This window comes from Salmo salar, chromosome ssa18 (assembly GCF_905237065.1).
Source record: "Salmo salar chromosome ssa18, Ssal_v3.1, whole genome shotgun sequence".
NCBI lineage: Eukaryota > Metazoa > Chordata > Actinopteri > Salmoniformes > Salmonidae > Salmo > Salmo salar.
Window position 1 is genome coordinate 75,888,487 of NC_059459.1, and position 18,709 is coordinate 75,907,195.

The window sequence follows — 18,709 nt, forward strand, 5'->3', positions numbered from 1 at the left end:
AGCCCAGCCGTATACTATAAACCCTGCCATATAGCCCCAGCCGTATACTGTAGCCCCAGCCGTATACTGTAGCCCCAGCAGTAAACTGTAGCCCCAGCCGTATACTGTAGCCCCAGCAGTAAACTGTAGCCCCAGCCGTATACTGTAGCCGCAGCCGTATACTGTAGCCCCAGCCGTATACTGTAGCCCCAGCCGTATACTGTAGCCCCAGCCGTATACTGTAGCTGCAGCAGTATACTGTAGCCCCAACCATATACTGTAGCCCCAGCCATATACTGTAGCCCCAGCCATATACTGTAGCCCCAGCCATATACTGTAGCCCCAGCCATACACTATAGTCCCAGCCATACACTATAGTCCCAGCCGTATATCCCCACAAGTACACTGTAGCCCCAGCAGTATACTGTAGCCCCAGCAATACAGCCCCAGCAGTATAATGTAGCCCAGCAGTATACTGTAGCCCCAGCAGTATAATGTAGCCCTGCAGTATACTATAGCCCCAGCCATACACTGTAGCCCCAACAGTACAATGTAGCCCCAACAGTACAATGTAGCCCCAACAGTACACTGTAGCCCCAACAGTACACTGTAGCCCCAACAGTACACTGTAGCCCCAACAGTACAATGTAGCCCCAACAGTACACTGTAGCCCCAACAGTACAATGTAGCCCCAACAGTACACTGTAGCCTCAGCCGTACACTGTAGCCCCAGCCGTACACTGTAGCCCCTGCAATTTAGCCCCAGCTGTATACTGTAGCCCTAGCAGTATACTGTAGCCCCAGCCGTATACTGTAGACACAGCCATACAATGTAGCCCCAGCAATATACTGCAGCCCCAGCCGTGTACTGTAGCCCCAGCAGTAAACCGTAGACCCAGCAGTATACCGTAGCCCCAGCAGTATACCGTAGCCCCAGCAGTATACTGTAGACCCAGCCGTACAATGTAGCCCCAGCCGTATACTGTAGCCACAGCCATATAGCCCCAGCCATGTACTGTAGCCGCAGCCATATAGCCGCAGCCGTATACTGTAGCCCCAGCAGTAAACTGTAGCCCCAGCAGTAAACTGTAGCCCCAGCCGTATACTGTAGCCCCAGCAGTATACTGTAGCCCCAGCCGTATACTGTAGCCGCAGCCGTATACTGTAGCCCCAGCAGTAAACTGTAGCCGCAGCCGTATGCTGTAGCCCCAGCCGTGTGCTGTAGCCCCAGCCGTGTGCTGTAGCCCCAGCCGTGTGCTGTAGCCCCAGCCGTGTGCTGTAGCCCCAGCCGTGTGCTGTAGCCCCAGCCGTGTGCTGTAGATGCAGTTCATGCAGTCTGTCTGTGTCTTAACTATAAGGGACTAAGGGAGAGAGCGAGAGAGGTTGTTGAGGTAACGAGAGGTGTCTCAGAAAGAGGGAGAAAAAAGGAGAGAGAAAGGGGGGAGAGACAAGGTCTTTATTGGCACAATTGAAAACATCAACAGTGGAGCGAGAGAGGGGGAGCAAGAAAGACAGAGTGGGAGAGTTATTGGAAGGAGAAGGTAGGCTACGTCATACACCATGTCATGTACACTAATCTAATCATGTGGATGTTTCCCACGGCTGCTGATGCGATTTCCATAAACAGTGACCACATGAACACACTAACACATAAACACACACACACCGCCCATCTGTCCATCACATGATGGAAGCGCAATTGATTGGAAACATCTGTCCCCAACCCTTCCTTCCCTGTGTTCATTGTTTCTCGGCATGTCCAACCCACTTCATTGCTCTAACGTATGAGCTCAAACTCTTCCAGAATCACTCCACCCCCTCCTTTTCTTCCTCTCTGCCACCCTCACAGTATTATTTTGCTTTTCTTTGAATGCATGTTATTTATTTCCGTATGGCCCATTATTCCTCCGCCAAATGTACCAGTTTAAAGCGGACCTGGGTTCAAATAGTATTTGAAATCATTTCAAATACTTTATCTGAGCTTGATTGACCAATAGAATAGTCCCACAACTGTAAACCCCACCCACCTGGCACTCCAGGCAGGCTTAAGGGAACACTCAAAAGATTTCAAATAGGATTTGAGCCCAGGTCTGGTCAAACACTAACTGGGTCTCTGGTGAATCCAAGTTCTGTTCTGTTCACATCAAATAGGTTGTTTTCTTTCTGCAGCCAGGAGCAGAGCAGAGCAGGAGCCTGGCCAAGCTCACATTACACCCTTCAAACAGTGTGTGTGTGTGTGTGTGTACAGTTCTGCATCTCAAAAGAGAGGATATTTCTGAGTATTACTTAGCCTTTGTCCCTGGAAACAATGTCAATAAAGTTTGGAATGAAGAGACACAGGAGAGAAGCACTTATTTAGTTTATAGTTAATCCATGAGGAGCTCTTTGATAAAGGGGATGAAACACTAAGTAGTTGATGCTGGACAGTAAAAAATGCTGGAACAGCCTTCGTGCAAAAAAACTTCCAGAAGTAAAGTAAAGTTTGGAACGACTTCAAGCATCAAAGCCTGTGATCAGAACATCCAAAATGGTCAGTTATATTGAGTGGGTAGGTGGCAGGTAAATTAATGCTGGAACTGAATGATAAGTCACTCACACAAGTTCAGTTGTGACTAGACAAAGATAATATAACACAGCTGCATAGATCTCATTCAAACAAATGCACATTCCCCCAATCTCTAGCGTCAGAATCTCTAGCGTTAGACGGCAGAATCTCTACCGTCAGACGGCAGAATCTCTAGCGTCAGACGGCAGAATCTCTAGCGTCAGACGGCAGAATCTCTAGCGTCAGACGGCAGAATCTCTAGCGTCAGACGGCAGAATCTCTAGCGTCAGACGGCAGAATCTCTAGCGTCAGACGGCAGAATCTCTAGCGTCAGACGGCAGAATCTCTAGCGTCAGACGGCAGAATCTCTAGCGTCAGACGGCAGAATCTCTAGCGTCAGACGGCAGAATCTCTAGCGTCAGACGGCAGAATCTCTAGCGTCAGACGGCAGAATCTCTAGCGTCAGACGGCAGAATCTCTAGCGTCAGACGGCAGAATCTCTAGCGTCAGACGGCAGAATCTCTAGCGTCAGACGGCAGAATCTCTAGCGTTAGACGGCAGAATCTCTAGCGTCAGACGGCAGACCCTAAACATCCATCTACAAGTCTGAAGATACTTATTCCCTCTCAGATTTAGCCACACACACACACTTCTCGTCCCTAAAATTAACCAGCCGAGGACGTTGCTGTAGTGGTGTGTCAGAGATATACATTTACATTTTAGTCATTTAGCAGACGCTCTTATGCAGAGCGACTTACAGTAATGAATGCATACATTTCATTTCATGCATTTTTTTTTTAATGGTCAGTCATGTGTCCCGTCCTGCCATCCATGCCCACACACACACACTCTCCAACTCCTGCGGGGTGTGTTGTGGTGTGTAGTGGTGATGTGAGTCCGTAGGCCAAGTTCCTCCTGGAGGATCAGGACACGACACTAAGACTCTCTCTCACACACACACACACACACACACACACACACACAGTCCTTCCCTAGGTGAGTGTGCAGGCCAAGTGGGAGGAACAGGCCGTCTCTCAGCAGGGTCCATAATGCCTTCTGGAGGACTCAGGAACAGGAGGGAGGGAGGGAGGGAGGGATGGATGAGGTGACCAGCCTCCTGAACAGAGAAGGGAGCGATAGAAGGGTAGGAATGAGAGGGAAGGATGGAGGGGGGAAAGGATGACGCCACCTGAACAGAAAAGGAGGGGGTGATGGGGCCATGGAGACATCAGGAAGAGGGGATGAGAGGGATAGAGACCAGCCACCTGAATAGGGAGGGAGATAGAAGGGAGGACGTGCTCCAGCCATCACACACTCAGGGTGCATGTCAAGTCTAAAGAGGATCCCTACTGCAGCTCTTCTCATCTCCTTTCAATTAATCTGATGTAGAAAAAGCTAGTCAGGTTAAGGTAAAATATGAACATACTGCTTTCATCGATATACCATCACGACTGCATCCCAAACAGAATACCATTCCCTACATAGGGGCCATATCCGAAAGTAGTGCACCCATCGATAGCCACCTTTCATTGAGGATACTCATGTGTATCCTACTGCAGAAGACTGTCGATATCTCTGGCACACCCCCTTATGTTTTGTCAGAGAAAACCATCCACGCGTTCCAAAACAATATGCTTGCACAACTAACTTCATTTGTTTTGGTAATTTAACACATTCAGGGATCCACCCCTGTAAAATTAAGTTGCCTAATGATGTGCGAGTGGAGAAATACCATCCACTTTCACACTCCGTCCTGACTCCCTTTTTCAAAAGCAGGCGAGGACGCAGGAGGTAAGCAAATCTAATTGATTAAAGGCCAAGGAGAAGATCCTTCTGATACACTCGACTGGAATGGTGGAAAGGGATGGAGAATAAAGTGTCCAGCAATTAGTAACAAAGATGGTGGATAAATAAAGATCGTTCACTCAAGCCGTTTACCATGAAAAACAAAATGGTGAGTTCCTGTCTGCTTAAAGAGATGGCTCGCCCATAGACACCAATGCCATAGCAGCTGGGTCTGGTCTACTTAGTTCATTGACACAGAAAAAAAAAGTGTCTTGTTTCCTCTTCAGTCTCTGAGGAAGAGACTGTCGCGGCTTCACAAACAGGTGAGAAGGCGGGGGTGAGAACCCCTTGTCATCTGTAATTATAAAACAGACCACCTTCCCACCCCTCAGCATCACTGCCAAACCATGACCATCAGTTAGTCAGCATACCATATGGCACCCTATATAGTGCACTACTTGACCAGGAGCCTCAAGTATAACTGTGCCATACATTTCCCTATAAATATGGCATGCGCCATTTCTATAAAGCCTGCACACATACAAAAATATTTATAAACTTGGCGCACACCATACATACACTTCCTGTCATTAATCAGATCCATCCGTAACTGCACACGTGTGAATGAGCGTTACAATTTAGACTGAAACTCACATCATTGACCTTTTGTGGTGAGAATAACGCCCTTATTTGCTGCATCCTTTGGAAGTATCAGAATTAGGCCAAGGCAATTTCCTAAAAGAAAATGGCAATGGCGAACTTGCTACAAGGTCTTTGGAGGTGTTGGCAGAACACTTGCGGTGGGCCTAGGCCATCCGACAGAAAAACAGTTTAATGAAAGACAAAAACGATTGGGAATGGCTGTGGAAAATAATGCTGCACTGCCCGCAAATACTGAAACATTTTGTACCTAACAATGATAGCCATAAACACTTCAACGCAAAAGAGCAAGTGCCTGTTCACTTGTTCAACTGTTACATTTTGTTTTAAAATCACACTTCCTTTCTGATGCAGAGCAAAATACTTATAGCTGAATAGGCTATGAAAATGGCTATAACTTAAATATTTGAGAAATTAGAAAGTTAAAGACTATTCCGACGTAAACTACAGAAGTAGCCTACAACCGTCGGTTCCACCGTTAAACATGCTCTCCGGATCCGATGGCAGAGCAAAAATACTTGAAAAAGCTTATTTACTACGGTGACGTGGGTCCAATTAAACGAGAAACGGGACGAATGGTCTCCCGACTTGTAGGCCTATAGGCTACTTCGTATGAAACCATACGGTGACAGAAGTCGTGAGGAATTGTACAATCTCCGAAACGCATTAGCCTAGGAAATAAGATGTCCGTTTAAAAAATTTGAAAACGCAAAGTTTCTCACTAACGGCAAATGATTGCATCTTATTAACCTGTTTTTCTTCATATGAAGAAGTTACCATCATATCCCCGTTTTCACAAAACACTTGGCTACTTACATGCTTGCAATGCAATACTTCCAACCACTAGAAACAGCACATGATCTAAAAGATAAGCACACGTTCATGTCAAGTTCAGTTTTTATAAACGCCAACTTCCGAAAACTGGCACACGCATGTTCTGGGGTATATTCTGTACATCAGCAAGGTTAATAAATAAGGCCCCAAAGGCCTATGGTGCCTGGTCAAAAGTGGTGCACTATATAGGGAACAGTGTGCCATTTGGAACACAAGCTTTTCTTCTCTATGGTCTCAATTGGTCCCCAACTCCACCCTAGAAATCCCAGTGCATGATAATGTTGAGGGGAGATTCTGGGAGACATAAAATATCACTCATGTGAAGATTGAAACTACTATTGAAGTCTGTGAGCCCATTTGTTGGGGGAAGCTGCTCTGAAAATCTACATTTACAAATCACTTACTAAACAACACGGAAAACAGAAGTCCAGTCAGCGGATGGCTTTTGTTGTAAATAACATGTTTTTTATTTCAAAGCCAGGATGCCTAGACCTACATATAGGATTTAGCTGCTGCCGGCCTTGGCAGCGATTCTCTTGTCCCGCTCCTCAGCGATTGTGAGGCGGATACCCTTTCCACGGGGCAGGGACACCCAAGGCTTGTTTCCCTGGGAGGGGAAGGAGAAAACATCAGGACATTTGAAGGGAACAGGTGCAACTCACATTCAACTATTAAAGTTATACACATGAAGTTTTAGCCATCAGAACTGAGATAACTAGAGACAGATCTCAAGAGGAAATGGGCATGCGTTCAACATGGGACAGGAAGAGGACTATATAAATAACTTTGAAAAGTGACATGATGCTTTTAAGAAGTGATCATGCTGGTTGGGAAAAAGACCAGAATATGAGAACGTATGGTAACAACTTAATCTCCATCCAAGTCCCCACCCCAGCAGACAGAAGAGTATAACATTAAAAACAATCTACTTGGTTTTGTATAGATGTGAACCTGCTCTTCATCATTGTAAAGTGTGCCAGCGATTGAGGATAGAACCAGCAGACAACATCACACTGGCACCGAAGACATAGCATTGGCTTTGTTCTACCTCCGTACAATCACACACACGAGTACTGAGCAACTACACGCGTGTCAAGAAATGGAGGGGTTGAGTTGTCTTCAACGTGTTTTTGCATGTTAGTGCTCAACTCCTCTGCTCACCTTGCCAATGATGAAGATGTTTCCCAGCCTGGTGGCGAAGATGTTTCCAGCGCTGTCTTTGACGTGAACCACGTCAAACGAGCCAGGGTGCCTTTCCCGGTTAGTGATGATACCAATCCTCCCCAAATTGGCACCGCCAGTCACCATGCACAGGTTACCTACGAGGAGAAGAGGGTGGAGAGAAGAGGGTGGAGAGAAGAGGGTGGAGAGAAGAGGGTGGAGAGAAGAGGGTGGAGAGAAGAGGGTTAGAACTGCTTCAGAAGAATGCCAAGTTTGATTGGGTCGTAGTGTTGTTTTGCTTAACCTCTATGGGCTAGGTGGGACGCTAGCGTGCCACCCGTGGTGCACTCCTTCAACAGCAGGTGCATTTCAAGAGCGGCAAATTTGAATCCAAATAAATGTCAAAATTCAAATTTTTCAAACATACAACTATTTTACACCCTTTGAAAGATAAACATCTCCTTAATCTAACCACGTTTTACGATTTCAAAAAGGTTTTACGGCGAAAGCATAAATTTAGAGTATGTTAGGACAGTACATTTACAAGAGTTGTGTGTAATGTTTTGTCAATTCAAAGACAGGGTCACCAAAACCATAAAACCAGCTAAAATGATGCACTAACCTTTTACAATCTCCATCAGATGACACTCCTAGGACATTATGTTAGACAATGCATGCATTTTTAGTTCTATCAAGTTCATATTTATATCCAAAAACAGCGTTTTACTATGGCATTGATGTTGAGGAAATCGTTTCCCTCCAATAACCGGCAGTCAAGTCAGCGCCACAAATTAAATAATTAAAATTAGAAAACATTGGTAAAATATGATATTGTCATTTAAAGAATTATAGATTTACATCTCTTGAACGCAATCAACTTGCCAGATTTAAAAATAACCTTACTGGGAAATCACACTTTGCAATAATCTGAGCACTGCGCCCAGAAAAATACGCGTTGCGATACAGACTAGACGTCATGTTGGGGAGATCTAAAATCGAAAATACTATGTAAATAATCCATTACCTTTGATTCTCTTCATCAGATGTCACTTCCAGGTATCACAGGTCCATAACGAATGTAGTTTTGTTCAAAAAAGCTCATCATTTATGTCCAAAAATCTCCGTCTTGTTAGCACATGATCTAAGCCCGCCGGACTTCACTTCATGAACGAGGGGAAAAAATATATTTACGTTCGTTCAAACATGTCAAACGTTGTATAGCATAAATCATTAGGGCCTTTTTTAACCAGAACATGAATAATATTCAAGGTGGACGAATGCATTCTCTTTTATAACGTATTGGAACGAGGGTACCCAACATGAACTCGCGCGCCAGGTGTCTAATGGGCCATCATCTTTCCATGGCTCTTGTTCGGTCAGATCTTCCTCCAGAAGACTCAAAACACTTTGTAAAGGCTGGTGACATCTAGTGGAAGCAATAGGAAGTGCCAAAATATTCCTCAGCCCCTGTGTTTTTCAATGGGATAGGTTTAAAGGTAATACAACACATCAGGTATCCACTTCCTGTCAGAAAATGTCTCAGGGTTTTGCCTGCCAAATGAGTTCTGTTATACTCACAGACACCATTCAAACAGTTTTAGAAACTTTAGAGTGTTTTCTATCCATATATAATAAGTATATGCATATTCTAGTTACTGGGTAGGTTTAGTAACCAGATTAAATCGGGTACATTTTTTTTATCCAGACGTGCAAATGCTGCCCCCTAGCCCTAACAGGTTAAGTCACATCCGCACATTTTTTTTTTTTTTTAAATAAAAACTTTCCAAGAATGGTTATGGAGACAATGGTCTGAATGAACAGATATTACTTTCCCATAATGTATTTTGTTTTTGCAGAGTACCAAAACAAAGTTGTAAATTGCCTGTGTGAAAAGGTGTCGAGGCCAAGCGTCCGTCAGCCACGGCATGCAGACAGGGATAGTAGGAAACTAGTTGGTGTGCAGGGGGACCGACATAACAGCACTGAACAAGCAGCACCAATTAATCCTGCTTAAAACCTGTTAGGGCTAGGGGGCAGTATTGACACGGCTGGATAAAAAAACATACCCGATTTAATCTGGTTACCACTCCTACCCAGTAACTAGAATATGCATATACTTATTACATATGGATAGAAAACACCCTACATTTTCTAAAACTGTTTGAATGGTGTCTGTGAGTATAACAGAACTCATTTGGCAGGCAAAACCCTGAGACATTTTCTGACAGGAAGTGGATACCTGATGTGTTGTATTACCTTTAAACCTATCCCATTGAAAAACACAGGGGCTGAGGAATATTTTGGCACTTCCTATTGCTTCCACTAGATGTCACCAGCCTTTACAAAGTGTTTTGAGTCTTCTGGAGGGAGATCTGACCGAACAAGAGCCATGGAACGATGATGGCCCATTAGACACCTGGCGCGCGAGTTCATGTTGGGTACCCTCGTTCCAATACGTTATAAAAGAGTATGCATTCGTCCACCTTGAATATTATTCATGTTCTGGTTAAAAAGGCCCTAATGATTTATGCTATACAACGTTTGACATGTTTGAACGAACGTAAATATATGTTTTCCCCTCGTTCATGACGGAAGTCCGGCTGGCTTAGATCATGTGCTAACAAGACGGAGATTTTTGGACATAAATGAGCTTTTTTGAACAAAACTACATTCGTTATGGACCTGTGATACCTGGAAGTGACATCTGATGAAGAGAATCAAAGGTAATGGATTATTTACATAGTATTTTCGATTTTAGATCTCCCCAACATGACGTCTAGTCTGTATCGCAACGCGTATTTTTCTGGGCGCAGTGCTCAGATTATTGCAAAGTGTGATTTCCCAGTAAGGTTATTTTTAAATCTGGCAAGTTGATTGGGTTCAAGAGATGTAAATCTATAATTCTTTAAATGACAATATAATATTTTACCAATGTTTTCTAATTTTAATTATTTAATTTGTGGTGTTGACTTGACTGCCGGTTATTGGAGGGAAACGATTTCCTCAACATCAATGCCATAGTAAAACGCTGTTTTTGGATATAAATATGAACTTGATAGAACTAAAAATGCATGCATTGTCTAACATAATGTCCTAGGAGTGTCATCTGATGGAGATTGTAAAAGGTTAGTGCATCATTTTAGCTGGTTTTATGGTTTTGGTGACCCTGTCTTTGAATTGACAAAACATTACACACAACTCTTGTAAATGTACTGTCCTAACATACTCTAAATTTATGCTTTCGCCGTAAAACCTTTTTGAAATCGTAAAACGTGGTTAGATTAAGGAGATGTTTATCTTTCAAAGGGTGTAAAATAGTTGTATGTTGTCAAAATTCAAATTTTTCAATTTATTTGGATTCAAATTTGCCGCTCTTGAAATGCACCTGCTGTTGATGGAGTGCACCACGGGTGGGACGCTCTAGCCCATAGAGGTTAACATTTTACTTCAATTTCACAAAATGGTTGCCCCACATTGGTGGAGGATGAGGAGCTTCACTTATATACTCAAAGCACTTTATGTAGTAAGTAAGTAATAAATAAAATCTGTTAAAATACTTAAATGCAAGACAAGTCAATCCCCAATCTCTAGACCCACTTCCACACCGGTATCAAACCACATCTTTATGTCATTAGAAGTTCAATAAAATCATGTTACCTGTGTCGAACTTGATGTGTTCTGTGATCTTGCCGGTGGCGAGGTCGATGCGGACTGTGTCGTTGACCTTGATGAGGGGGTCTGGGTAGCGGATGGTACGGGCGTCATGGGTCACCAGCGCGGGGACTCCCTTGGTACCCATCAGGTTCTTCTTCACCTTACACAGCTTGTACTGGAGAGGGGGTAAGACGGGAGAGTGTAGAGTGAGTGATTGTTATGGTAGGGCCTTCCAAACCCAGTTTATAGAGTCTAGGCCGGGTAACTTAAGCACTTAAATCCAAAAATGTCTCAAAAGTTGATTTGACAAGCGCTAGGTTTTGGGGTCTGAACCCCAACTATACTACACAAACAGAAGTATGTGGAGACCTGCTCATCGAATATCTCAATATGGAGTTGGTCCCCCCTTTGCTGCTATAACAGCCTCCACTCTTCTGGGAAGGCTTTCCACTAGTAGTTGGAACATTGCTGTGAGGACTTGCCACATATGCTTCTTCCCTTCAGCCACAAGAACATTGATTGGTGAGGTCGGGCACTGATGTTGGGCGATAAGGCCATGCTTTCAGTCGGCGTGCCAATTCATCCCAAAGGTGTTTGATGGGATTGAGGTCAGGGCTCTGTGCAAGCCAGTCAAGTTCATCCACACCGATCTCAATAAAACCATTTCTGTATGGACCTTGCTTTGTGCACAGGAGCATTTTCATGCTGAAACAGGAAAGGGCCTTCCCCAAACTGTTAGCACAAAGTTGAAAGCACAGAAACGTGGCTGTGTGCTCAATTTTCTACATCGGTCAGTAACGGGTGTGGCTAAAATAGAATTCACTAATTTGAAGGGGTGTCCACATACACACACACAGTGCATTCAGAAAGTATTCAGACCCCTTGACTTTCTCCACGTTGTTACGTTACAGCCTTATTCTAAAATTGATTCAATCGTCCCCCCTAATCTACACACAACACCCCATAATGACAAAGCAAAAACAGGTAATGCATTTTTGATATTATTATTATTTTTTTTAATAACTGATTCAGACCTTTTATTCATTACTTTGTTGAAGCACCTTTAGCAGCAATTACTGCCTTGAATCTATTGGGCTATGCTTGGCACACCTGTATTTGGGGAGTTTCTCCCATTCTTCTCTGCAGATCCTCTCAACCTCTGTCAGGTTGGATGGGGAGCGTCACTGCACAGCTATTTTCAGGTCTCTCCAGAGATGTTTGATCAGGTTCAAGTCCAGGCTCTGGCTGGGCCACTCAAGGACATTGAGACTTAAAGCCACTCCTGCGTTGTCTTGGCTGTGTGCTTAGGGTTGCTGTCCTGTTGGAAGGTGAACCGTCACCCCAGTCTGAGCACTGTGGAGCAGGTTTTCAATCCTGACTAGTCTCCCAGTCCCTGCCGCTGAAAAACATCCCCACAGCATGATGCTGCTACCACCATGCTTCACCATAGGGATGGTGCCAGGTTTCCTCCAGACATGACACTTGACTGTCAGGCCAAAGTGTTAAATCTTGGTTTCATCAGACCAAAGAATCTTGTTTCTCATGGTCTGAGAGTCATTTAGGTGCCTTTTGGCAAACTCCTAGCAGGTAGTTATGTGCCTTTTACTGAGGAGTGGCTTCTGTCTGGCCACTACCATAAAGGCCTGATTGGTGGAGTGCTGCAGAGATGATTGTCCTTCCGGAAAGTTCTCCCATCTCCACAGAGGAACTCTGGCGCTCTGTCAGCGTGAGCATCAGGTTCTTGGTCACCTCCCTGGCTCGACAATCTACAGACAATTCCTGTGAACTCATGGCTTGGTTTTTGCTGTGACATGCACTGTGAACTGTGGGACCTTATATAGACAGGTGTGTGCGCCTTTCAGAATCTTGTCCAATCAGTTGAATTTACCACAGGTGGACTCCAATCAAGTTGTAGAAACATCTCAAGGATGATCAATGGGAACAGGATAAACCTGAGCTCAATTTTGAGTCTCATAGCAAAGAGTCTGAATACTTATGTAAATAAGTTCTGTTTTGTACTTTTAATACATTTGCAAACATTTCTAAAAACCTGTTGTTTTCACTTTGTCATTGTGGGCTAGTGTGTAGACTGCTGATGAAAAATAGAATCCATTTTAGAATAAGGCTGTAACGTAACGAAATGTGGAAAAAGTCAAGGGGTCTGAAAACACTGTACGCAGTGTAGCTCCACAAGCACAAGTTATCCGACTGAAATCACGGAAGGCATTTATTTACACCAAAAGGTAGAAAACAACCATTTCACATTAGTATTCAGTTAATTCCTTTGTTTGGAGCTCAGAACTTCTTAGAGGTATTGGTGAGGGTTTTTCAGCTCGTTGATCAAAACCAATTATTGTCTTCATTGCTCCGTCATACAGAAGAGTCAGCCAACTATATGGTACTGCTCGGGTTTAAAAAAAGGTGGGATTATACAGTAACAACGTGTGTCATACCTGGGCCTCCTCAGCAGTGATGCGGTGCACGGTGAAACGTCCCTTCACATCGTAGATCAGACGGAAGTGCTCTCCAGTCTTCTCAATACTGATCACATCTAGACAGACATAGCACATGCATTAGTCAATGATCACATCCAGAACACAGACAAACACCACAACAACATTCAGTGTGTCAAGGCTGAACTAGAACAAAACAAAAACACAGCTTTTGAATCAAATCAGTTACCATTACATCCTCATATTTGGAAACACTTCAGATGGGTCAACTGTTATTGACTAACGGAATGAAAGTCGACAATATTTTAGACAAGCTAGACTACATCTCAGACCCTCCCCTCTGACCTTCTCATCCAATGGGTAGAGGAAGGACGTGAGAAACAAGGAAATTGAAGAGCGCTTCTCCACAGCGTGATATGGTCCAGTGAAGGAGAGGTGTGACATGGTGGGCTGATTCACCTGGTCTAGGAAATTAATCAACGACACTGTCGTCGCCGCTCTTGGCAGGGATAAAGGTGCTAAGACTTACTGTGTGTGTGGGAATACGTGCACCCGTGAAAAACGTGAATATAAGACAGCGAATGTCTATTGGTTTGGTGGCGTGTATATGGGAGCCCCAGGGGTGTAGACCTAAGAACTGACTTAATCCCTTGAAGTGACCATCTGGTCTTACAGCTAACCAGTAACACCAAGCAGCACCACTATCACAAACCTCATTTTAAATCATTCACTGTCCTAAAAGCCCAGAGCAAGCCAGCCATTACCTTTAGTGCCTTACAGCCCATCTAGCTCCAACTAAACAATTCCTGTAGAAAGGAATCAGGGGAGCTTTAGCGCCATGTTTAGTGACCTAGGCCCAGTTTGAATACTTAAAAATACACATCCTATTGATTAGAGCTCAGAACTTCTTAGAGGTATTGGTGAGATTTATTTCAGCTCGTTGATCAAAACCAAAGTATGTCTTCATTGCCCTCTACATTCGTCACTGGCTTAGGTGAAAAACAGATGCTTCTAGCGTTGCTTTCGCCAGATCAATGACCTAAAATTTGTGATTGCGTCAAGGGAGGATGCATGTAGGACTTTGCTAGTATCGCTCCTTCACTCGCCACACAAGACTACGAAGCATGCCTTAACCGTTTGCACGGACGGGTTGGCCGACAACTTAAAGAAAATGACACAGGAAGGCATGAGTTACGATTCTGACGTCACATAGCAACAATGACAAGCAGCCATGTGGGAATCATAAGTGATTTGTATCGTATTCTTGAAGCCATGTTGTTTTGAGGCGTTTTGACTGCGCTCATTTCAATCCTAATATGGCAAAAAAATATTAAATAAGAGCGCTAGCTAACCATCAACTGCAAAGATGTCTAATAAAGACAAGTGCTCATTGTGCAAAATGTATGGGTTTTCAATAAACATTGAGAGTCAAAATAGTTTACATGTTGTCAGTCTAAGCCAGTGATTCTCAATCCTGGTCCTGAGGACACAAAGGGGTGCACATTTCTGTTTTTGCCCTACACACCTGATTCAAATCAAAGCCTTTTGATGAGTTGAATCAGCTGTGTAGTGCTAGAGCAAAACCATGCACCCCTTTAGGTCCCCAGGACCAGGATTGAGAACCAGTGGTATAAGCCAATTTACAATCCATTTTCCCCCGTAGTTACGCACGAAGTTCGATAGCGGAAAGCTACGACTCTTCGTCAGTGATTGGTCAACAGTACTACTCCTAGCAGGAATGGGAACTATGGACGTGATTCTTCAATGAAGTGTTTATCATTCAATGAAATAAAAGGTAAAAAATATGGCACCAAACATCCGATCTAAAATTGCACAACTAAGATCTGTAAGAATGACATTTACATACTTCTTATTTTTATCTTAAAATAATTTGTGGAAGTGTGTACTGGCTATGTTGTTGCTATGGTGTCTCAAAAGAGACAAACTAATATTGCAGGGGGAGGGTTTATTCCTCAATTTTTCAAGCAAAGGTCTCTTAAGGGAATATGACAGGCACAGACCTTCATCGCCTAACCCCGAAAGGAGCAAGCGGAACATTTACACACCCTTATGTAGTCCTTGGCTTCTCCCATTGCCATCCCTATGGTTCCCTTCCTCACCCAACCCCTGTCCCCCAGCCAGACTTACCCATGAAGCCAGCGGGGTAGGTGATATCAGTGCGGACCTTGCCGTCGATCTTGATGAACCTTTGCATGCATATCTTCTTGACCTCATCTCCGGTCAGGGCGTACTTCAGACGGTTCCTGAGGAAGATGATGAGGGGCAGGCACTCCCTCAGCTTGTGGGGACCAGTGGAGGGACGAGGAGCCTAGAGGGGGAGAATAAGGTTAGGCACTGTAACTATGAGAGCATTTAAAAGGTGGATTCAACAATATGACGTAGATGCAAGAAGTAAACAGCATAGTGGGTCAATATCCGCAACTACTGAGTGCATTGAAGCACGAGGCTAAACTTCCAGTTTGGGTCCCAGAATTCCCACATGACAGCGTGAAGCAAACCCAGCTTCATACGCCATACGCAGAGTGAAGTTCTCGCTCGTCGCAATATCTGTGGTGCTGCTTGTGGCAACATTACGTAGCTGAGTCTAACTTGATTAACAATGGCAGCTATAGACAATGCAGGGATAGCAGACCACTATACACAGGGAGGAGAGAGTATGTGGGGAATGGGGTTAGGATGGGTGGGAAAGCCACAACTGTTCAGTAGACGAAATAGCAAACGACTACAACTATGCATGTTGCAAACAAACACCTTCATTGGTTAAAAACGTTTGTTTATGCTTGATACAAAAACGTTAGTCGGAGGCGCCATATGGATGGTGCGATGCAATCGCGGCTACAGTTGAGTTCCGTACTACGCCCCAGCAAAATTCTGCATTGATGTAATTGGTTGACTGTAGGTGGGGTCTAGTATAAACAAACTCACTTGCTTTACAACAGCTCTGCTCAGAAGCACAAGTATACAGGCACCACCCTACAGCAGTAAAGACTCGAATTGAGTATGTAGCGCCTTCCAGCAACGGCATGAACTGTTTGCGGTGCTCACTTTAATAATGAAGAAGAAAAACTTGACAAGTAAGCACATTTTCTTTCAATAGGAGGGAAACGTGCATCAAGTTAAGTTGGGTTGTTCCAACAGCCCAGGTGAGGAGATACAGGTAGGTGACAAGACAATGAATGACATGTTCGTCGAGAAAATAATGGTAAACTGATGGCTAGATATGAATGCCCAACATTTTACTAATAATTTGTATACTAGTCTGCAACCAGCTAGTAACATTGTGGTTTCAACATAGCTACTTTCTATGTACTTACGAACACTCCGGTGAGCTTGTCAAGCATCCAATGCTTGGGCGCTGCAACGCGCTTCAGGTGCTTCTTCGGTCCTCGTGCCTGGTAAACAGAAAAACAAGGATAAACAACACAGCGGTAAACTTTACTGGAACAGCCTATCGGACAAACGGCTGTTCGTTTTCAGATACCATGCGACCCGTTGGCAAGCTAGTTAGTTATTTGCTGTAGTGTCCACGAACGCGAGTTCCGGCTTGGGCCTACTCGGTGAAAGCACAACAAAAAGGGTTTATTTTACACACATTCTCGCCGCAAAAGGTGTGTTCAATTACCAAGGCTGGTATAAACTTCGGGAATAGACTTTTAAACGTAGAAGTCGTGGTAACGGAAACATGTTTGCCTGAAATTAGTTGATGCTAACCAGCTAGCCGGTGGCTAGAATGGTCAAACGAATCGGTTTTTCTAAAATCGTTTCAGACATAACTTGTTATTTAAATACAGGGACTAACCATTGCACAAAGTATATATTTTTATACAATTGCAGTCATATGTGCAATATTATATTCAGAAAAAGTGATGTTTGATGATGATTCGGGAGAAAATCGTAAGAAAATACGGCTCACCATGTTGGAGTCTGCGGGGAAAAGGACCTCCCACTTTGAGTCCTTGCAAAATAAGACCGAGTACGGTGCACGATGAGGGACAAACCGAGCATAATTTATTTAGTCCGCTCTCTAGTGTCGAGGAGAATAACTGCGAATGGATGTTCCTTGAACTTGTCAGAAATTTATTTTATTTAACTTGGCAAACCAGTTAAAAAAGGTAACTGGATTGAATCCCGAGCTAACAATGTAAAATGCTGTCGTGTTGCCCCGTTGTTCCCCGGTAGGCCGTCATTGTAAATAAGAATTTGTTCTTAACTGACTTGCCTAGTTAAATAAAGGTTACATTTAAAACATTTTTAAAAAACTATTCTTATTTACAATGACGGCCTACTGAAAGGCAAAAGGCCTCCTGCTGGGATGGGGGCTGGGATTTAAAATAAATATAAATATAGGACAAAACACACATCACGACAAGAGAGACAACACAACACTACATAAAGAGAGACCTAAGACAAGAACACAGCAAGGCAGCAACACATGACAAGACAGCATGGTAGAAACACAACATAACAACAACATGGTAGCAACACAACATGGTACAAACATTATTGGGCACAGACAACAGCACAAAGGGCAAGAAGGTAGAGACAACAATACATCACACAAAGCAGCCACAACTGTCAGTAAGTGTCCATTATTGAGTCTTTGAATGAAGAGACTGAGATAAAACAGTCCAGTTTGAGTGTTTGTTGCAGCTCGTTCCAGTCGCTAGCTGCAGCGAACTGAAAAGAGAAGCGACCCAGGGATGTGTGTGCTTTGGGGAACTTTAACAGAATGTGACTGGCAGAACAGGTATTGTATGTGGAGGATGATGCCTGCAGTAGATATTTCAGATAGGGGGAGTGAGGCCTAAGAGGGTTTTATAAATAAACATCAACTAGTGGGTCTTGCAACGGGTAAACAGAGATGACCAGTTTACAGAGGAGTTTAGAGTGCAGTGATGTGTCCTATAAGGAGCCTTGGTGACAAATCTGTTGGCCGAATGGTAAAGAACATCTAGCCACTCGAGAGCACCCTTACCTGCTGATCTATAAATGATGTCTCTATAATCTAGCATGGGTAGGATGGTCATCTGAATCAGGGTTCGTTTGGCAGCTGGGGTGAAAGAGGAGTGATTGTGATAGAGGAAATCAAGTCTAGATTTAATTTTAGCCCTCAGCTTTGATGTGCTGAGAGAAGGACAGTGTACCGTCTAGTCAAACTCCCAAGTACTTGTATGAGGTGAATTCCTCAAGAAATACAGTATTGATTTTTAAATTATTTTAGCAGCTATACATAAGTCAGTGTTTGTATTGTAATATATGATACCCATACATTATATGGCTCTCACTGTGACTCATGTTTAACTATGTTATATATCAAAATCAATCATAGTCTCAAAATCTATAATAGGCCTAAACAATGCACACACAGTTGAACTTTTTTTCATAATATTATCTTGATTCGCAAGTCTTGCCTAAATGTCTTCATCAGTACTAAACAATTAAATGTTCTGTTCTGTAGCCTGTTTCTTCTGCTATTCCCTGAACCTCTGATTTCCTCCCGCTATCTCTGTCAGGAAATACCAGCGCGCGGGACAGAGCCCTTCTGTTTGTGCGGCACAAGATAATCACGCCATTATTCCGCGTGTTCTCATGCCAAATGTCACTGGTGACATCCTGT

At 43.7% G+C, this 18,709-nt stretch overlaps 1 protein-coding gene and 3 non-coding genes across 5 annotated transcripts; all 4 read right to left on the reverse strand.

The window, feature by feature from the left end:
* Positions 1–6,242: 6,242 nt before the first annotated feature.
* LOC106578080 (40S ribosomal protein S4-like) lies at positions 6,243–17,030 on the reverse strand. 2 transcript variants are annotated; one of them, XM_045700450.1, is made up of 7 exons: positions 16,892–16,915; positions 16,407–16,484; positions 15,220–15,400; positions 13,072–13,169; positions 10,622–10,793; positions 6,965–7,122; positions 6,243–6,410 (listed from the first exon to the last, which is right to left on the reverse strand). In XM_045700450.1, the coding sequence occupies exons 1-7, from the start codon at positions 16,892–16,894 to the stop codon at positions 6,309–6,311; spliced, it is 792 nt and encodes a 263-aa protein (XP_045556406.1). In that variant the 5' UTR covers positions 16,895–16,915; the 3' UTR covers positions 6,243–6,308.
* On the reverse strand, positions 6,773–6,909 carry LOC123728856 (small nucleolar RNA SNORA57). Its single transcript, XR_006760628.1, has one exon. It is a non-coding gene; the product is annotated as a small nucleolar RNA SNORA57 (small nucleolar RNA).
* Positions 12,910–12,984, reverse strand: LOC123728858 (small nucleolar RNA SNORD61). The gene has a single exon (XR_006760630.1). It is a non-coding gene; the product is annotated as a small nucleolar RNA SNORD61 (small nucleolar RNA).
* LOC123728859 (small nucleolar RNA SNORD61) lies at positions 13,966–14,041 on the reverse strand. The gene has a single exon (XR_006760631.1). It is a non-coding gene; the product is annotated as a small nucleolar RNA SNORD61 (small nucleolar RNA).
* Positions 17,031–18,709: the final 1,679 nt, after the last annotated feature.

Bases quoted from the DNA above. Each gene is read 5' to 3' on its own strand.
- LOC106578080 (XM_045700450.1), bottom strand. The intron at 13,170-15,219 runs GTAAGTCTGGCT...ATGTCTGTCTAG, and splicing joins CTACCCCGCTGGCTTCATGG to ATGTGATCAGTATTGAGAAG. The intron at 7,123-10,621 runs GTAACATGATTT...TTCTCCTCGTAG, and splicing joins ACACATCAAGTTCGACACAG to GTAACCTGTGCATGGTGACT.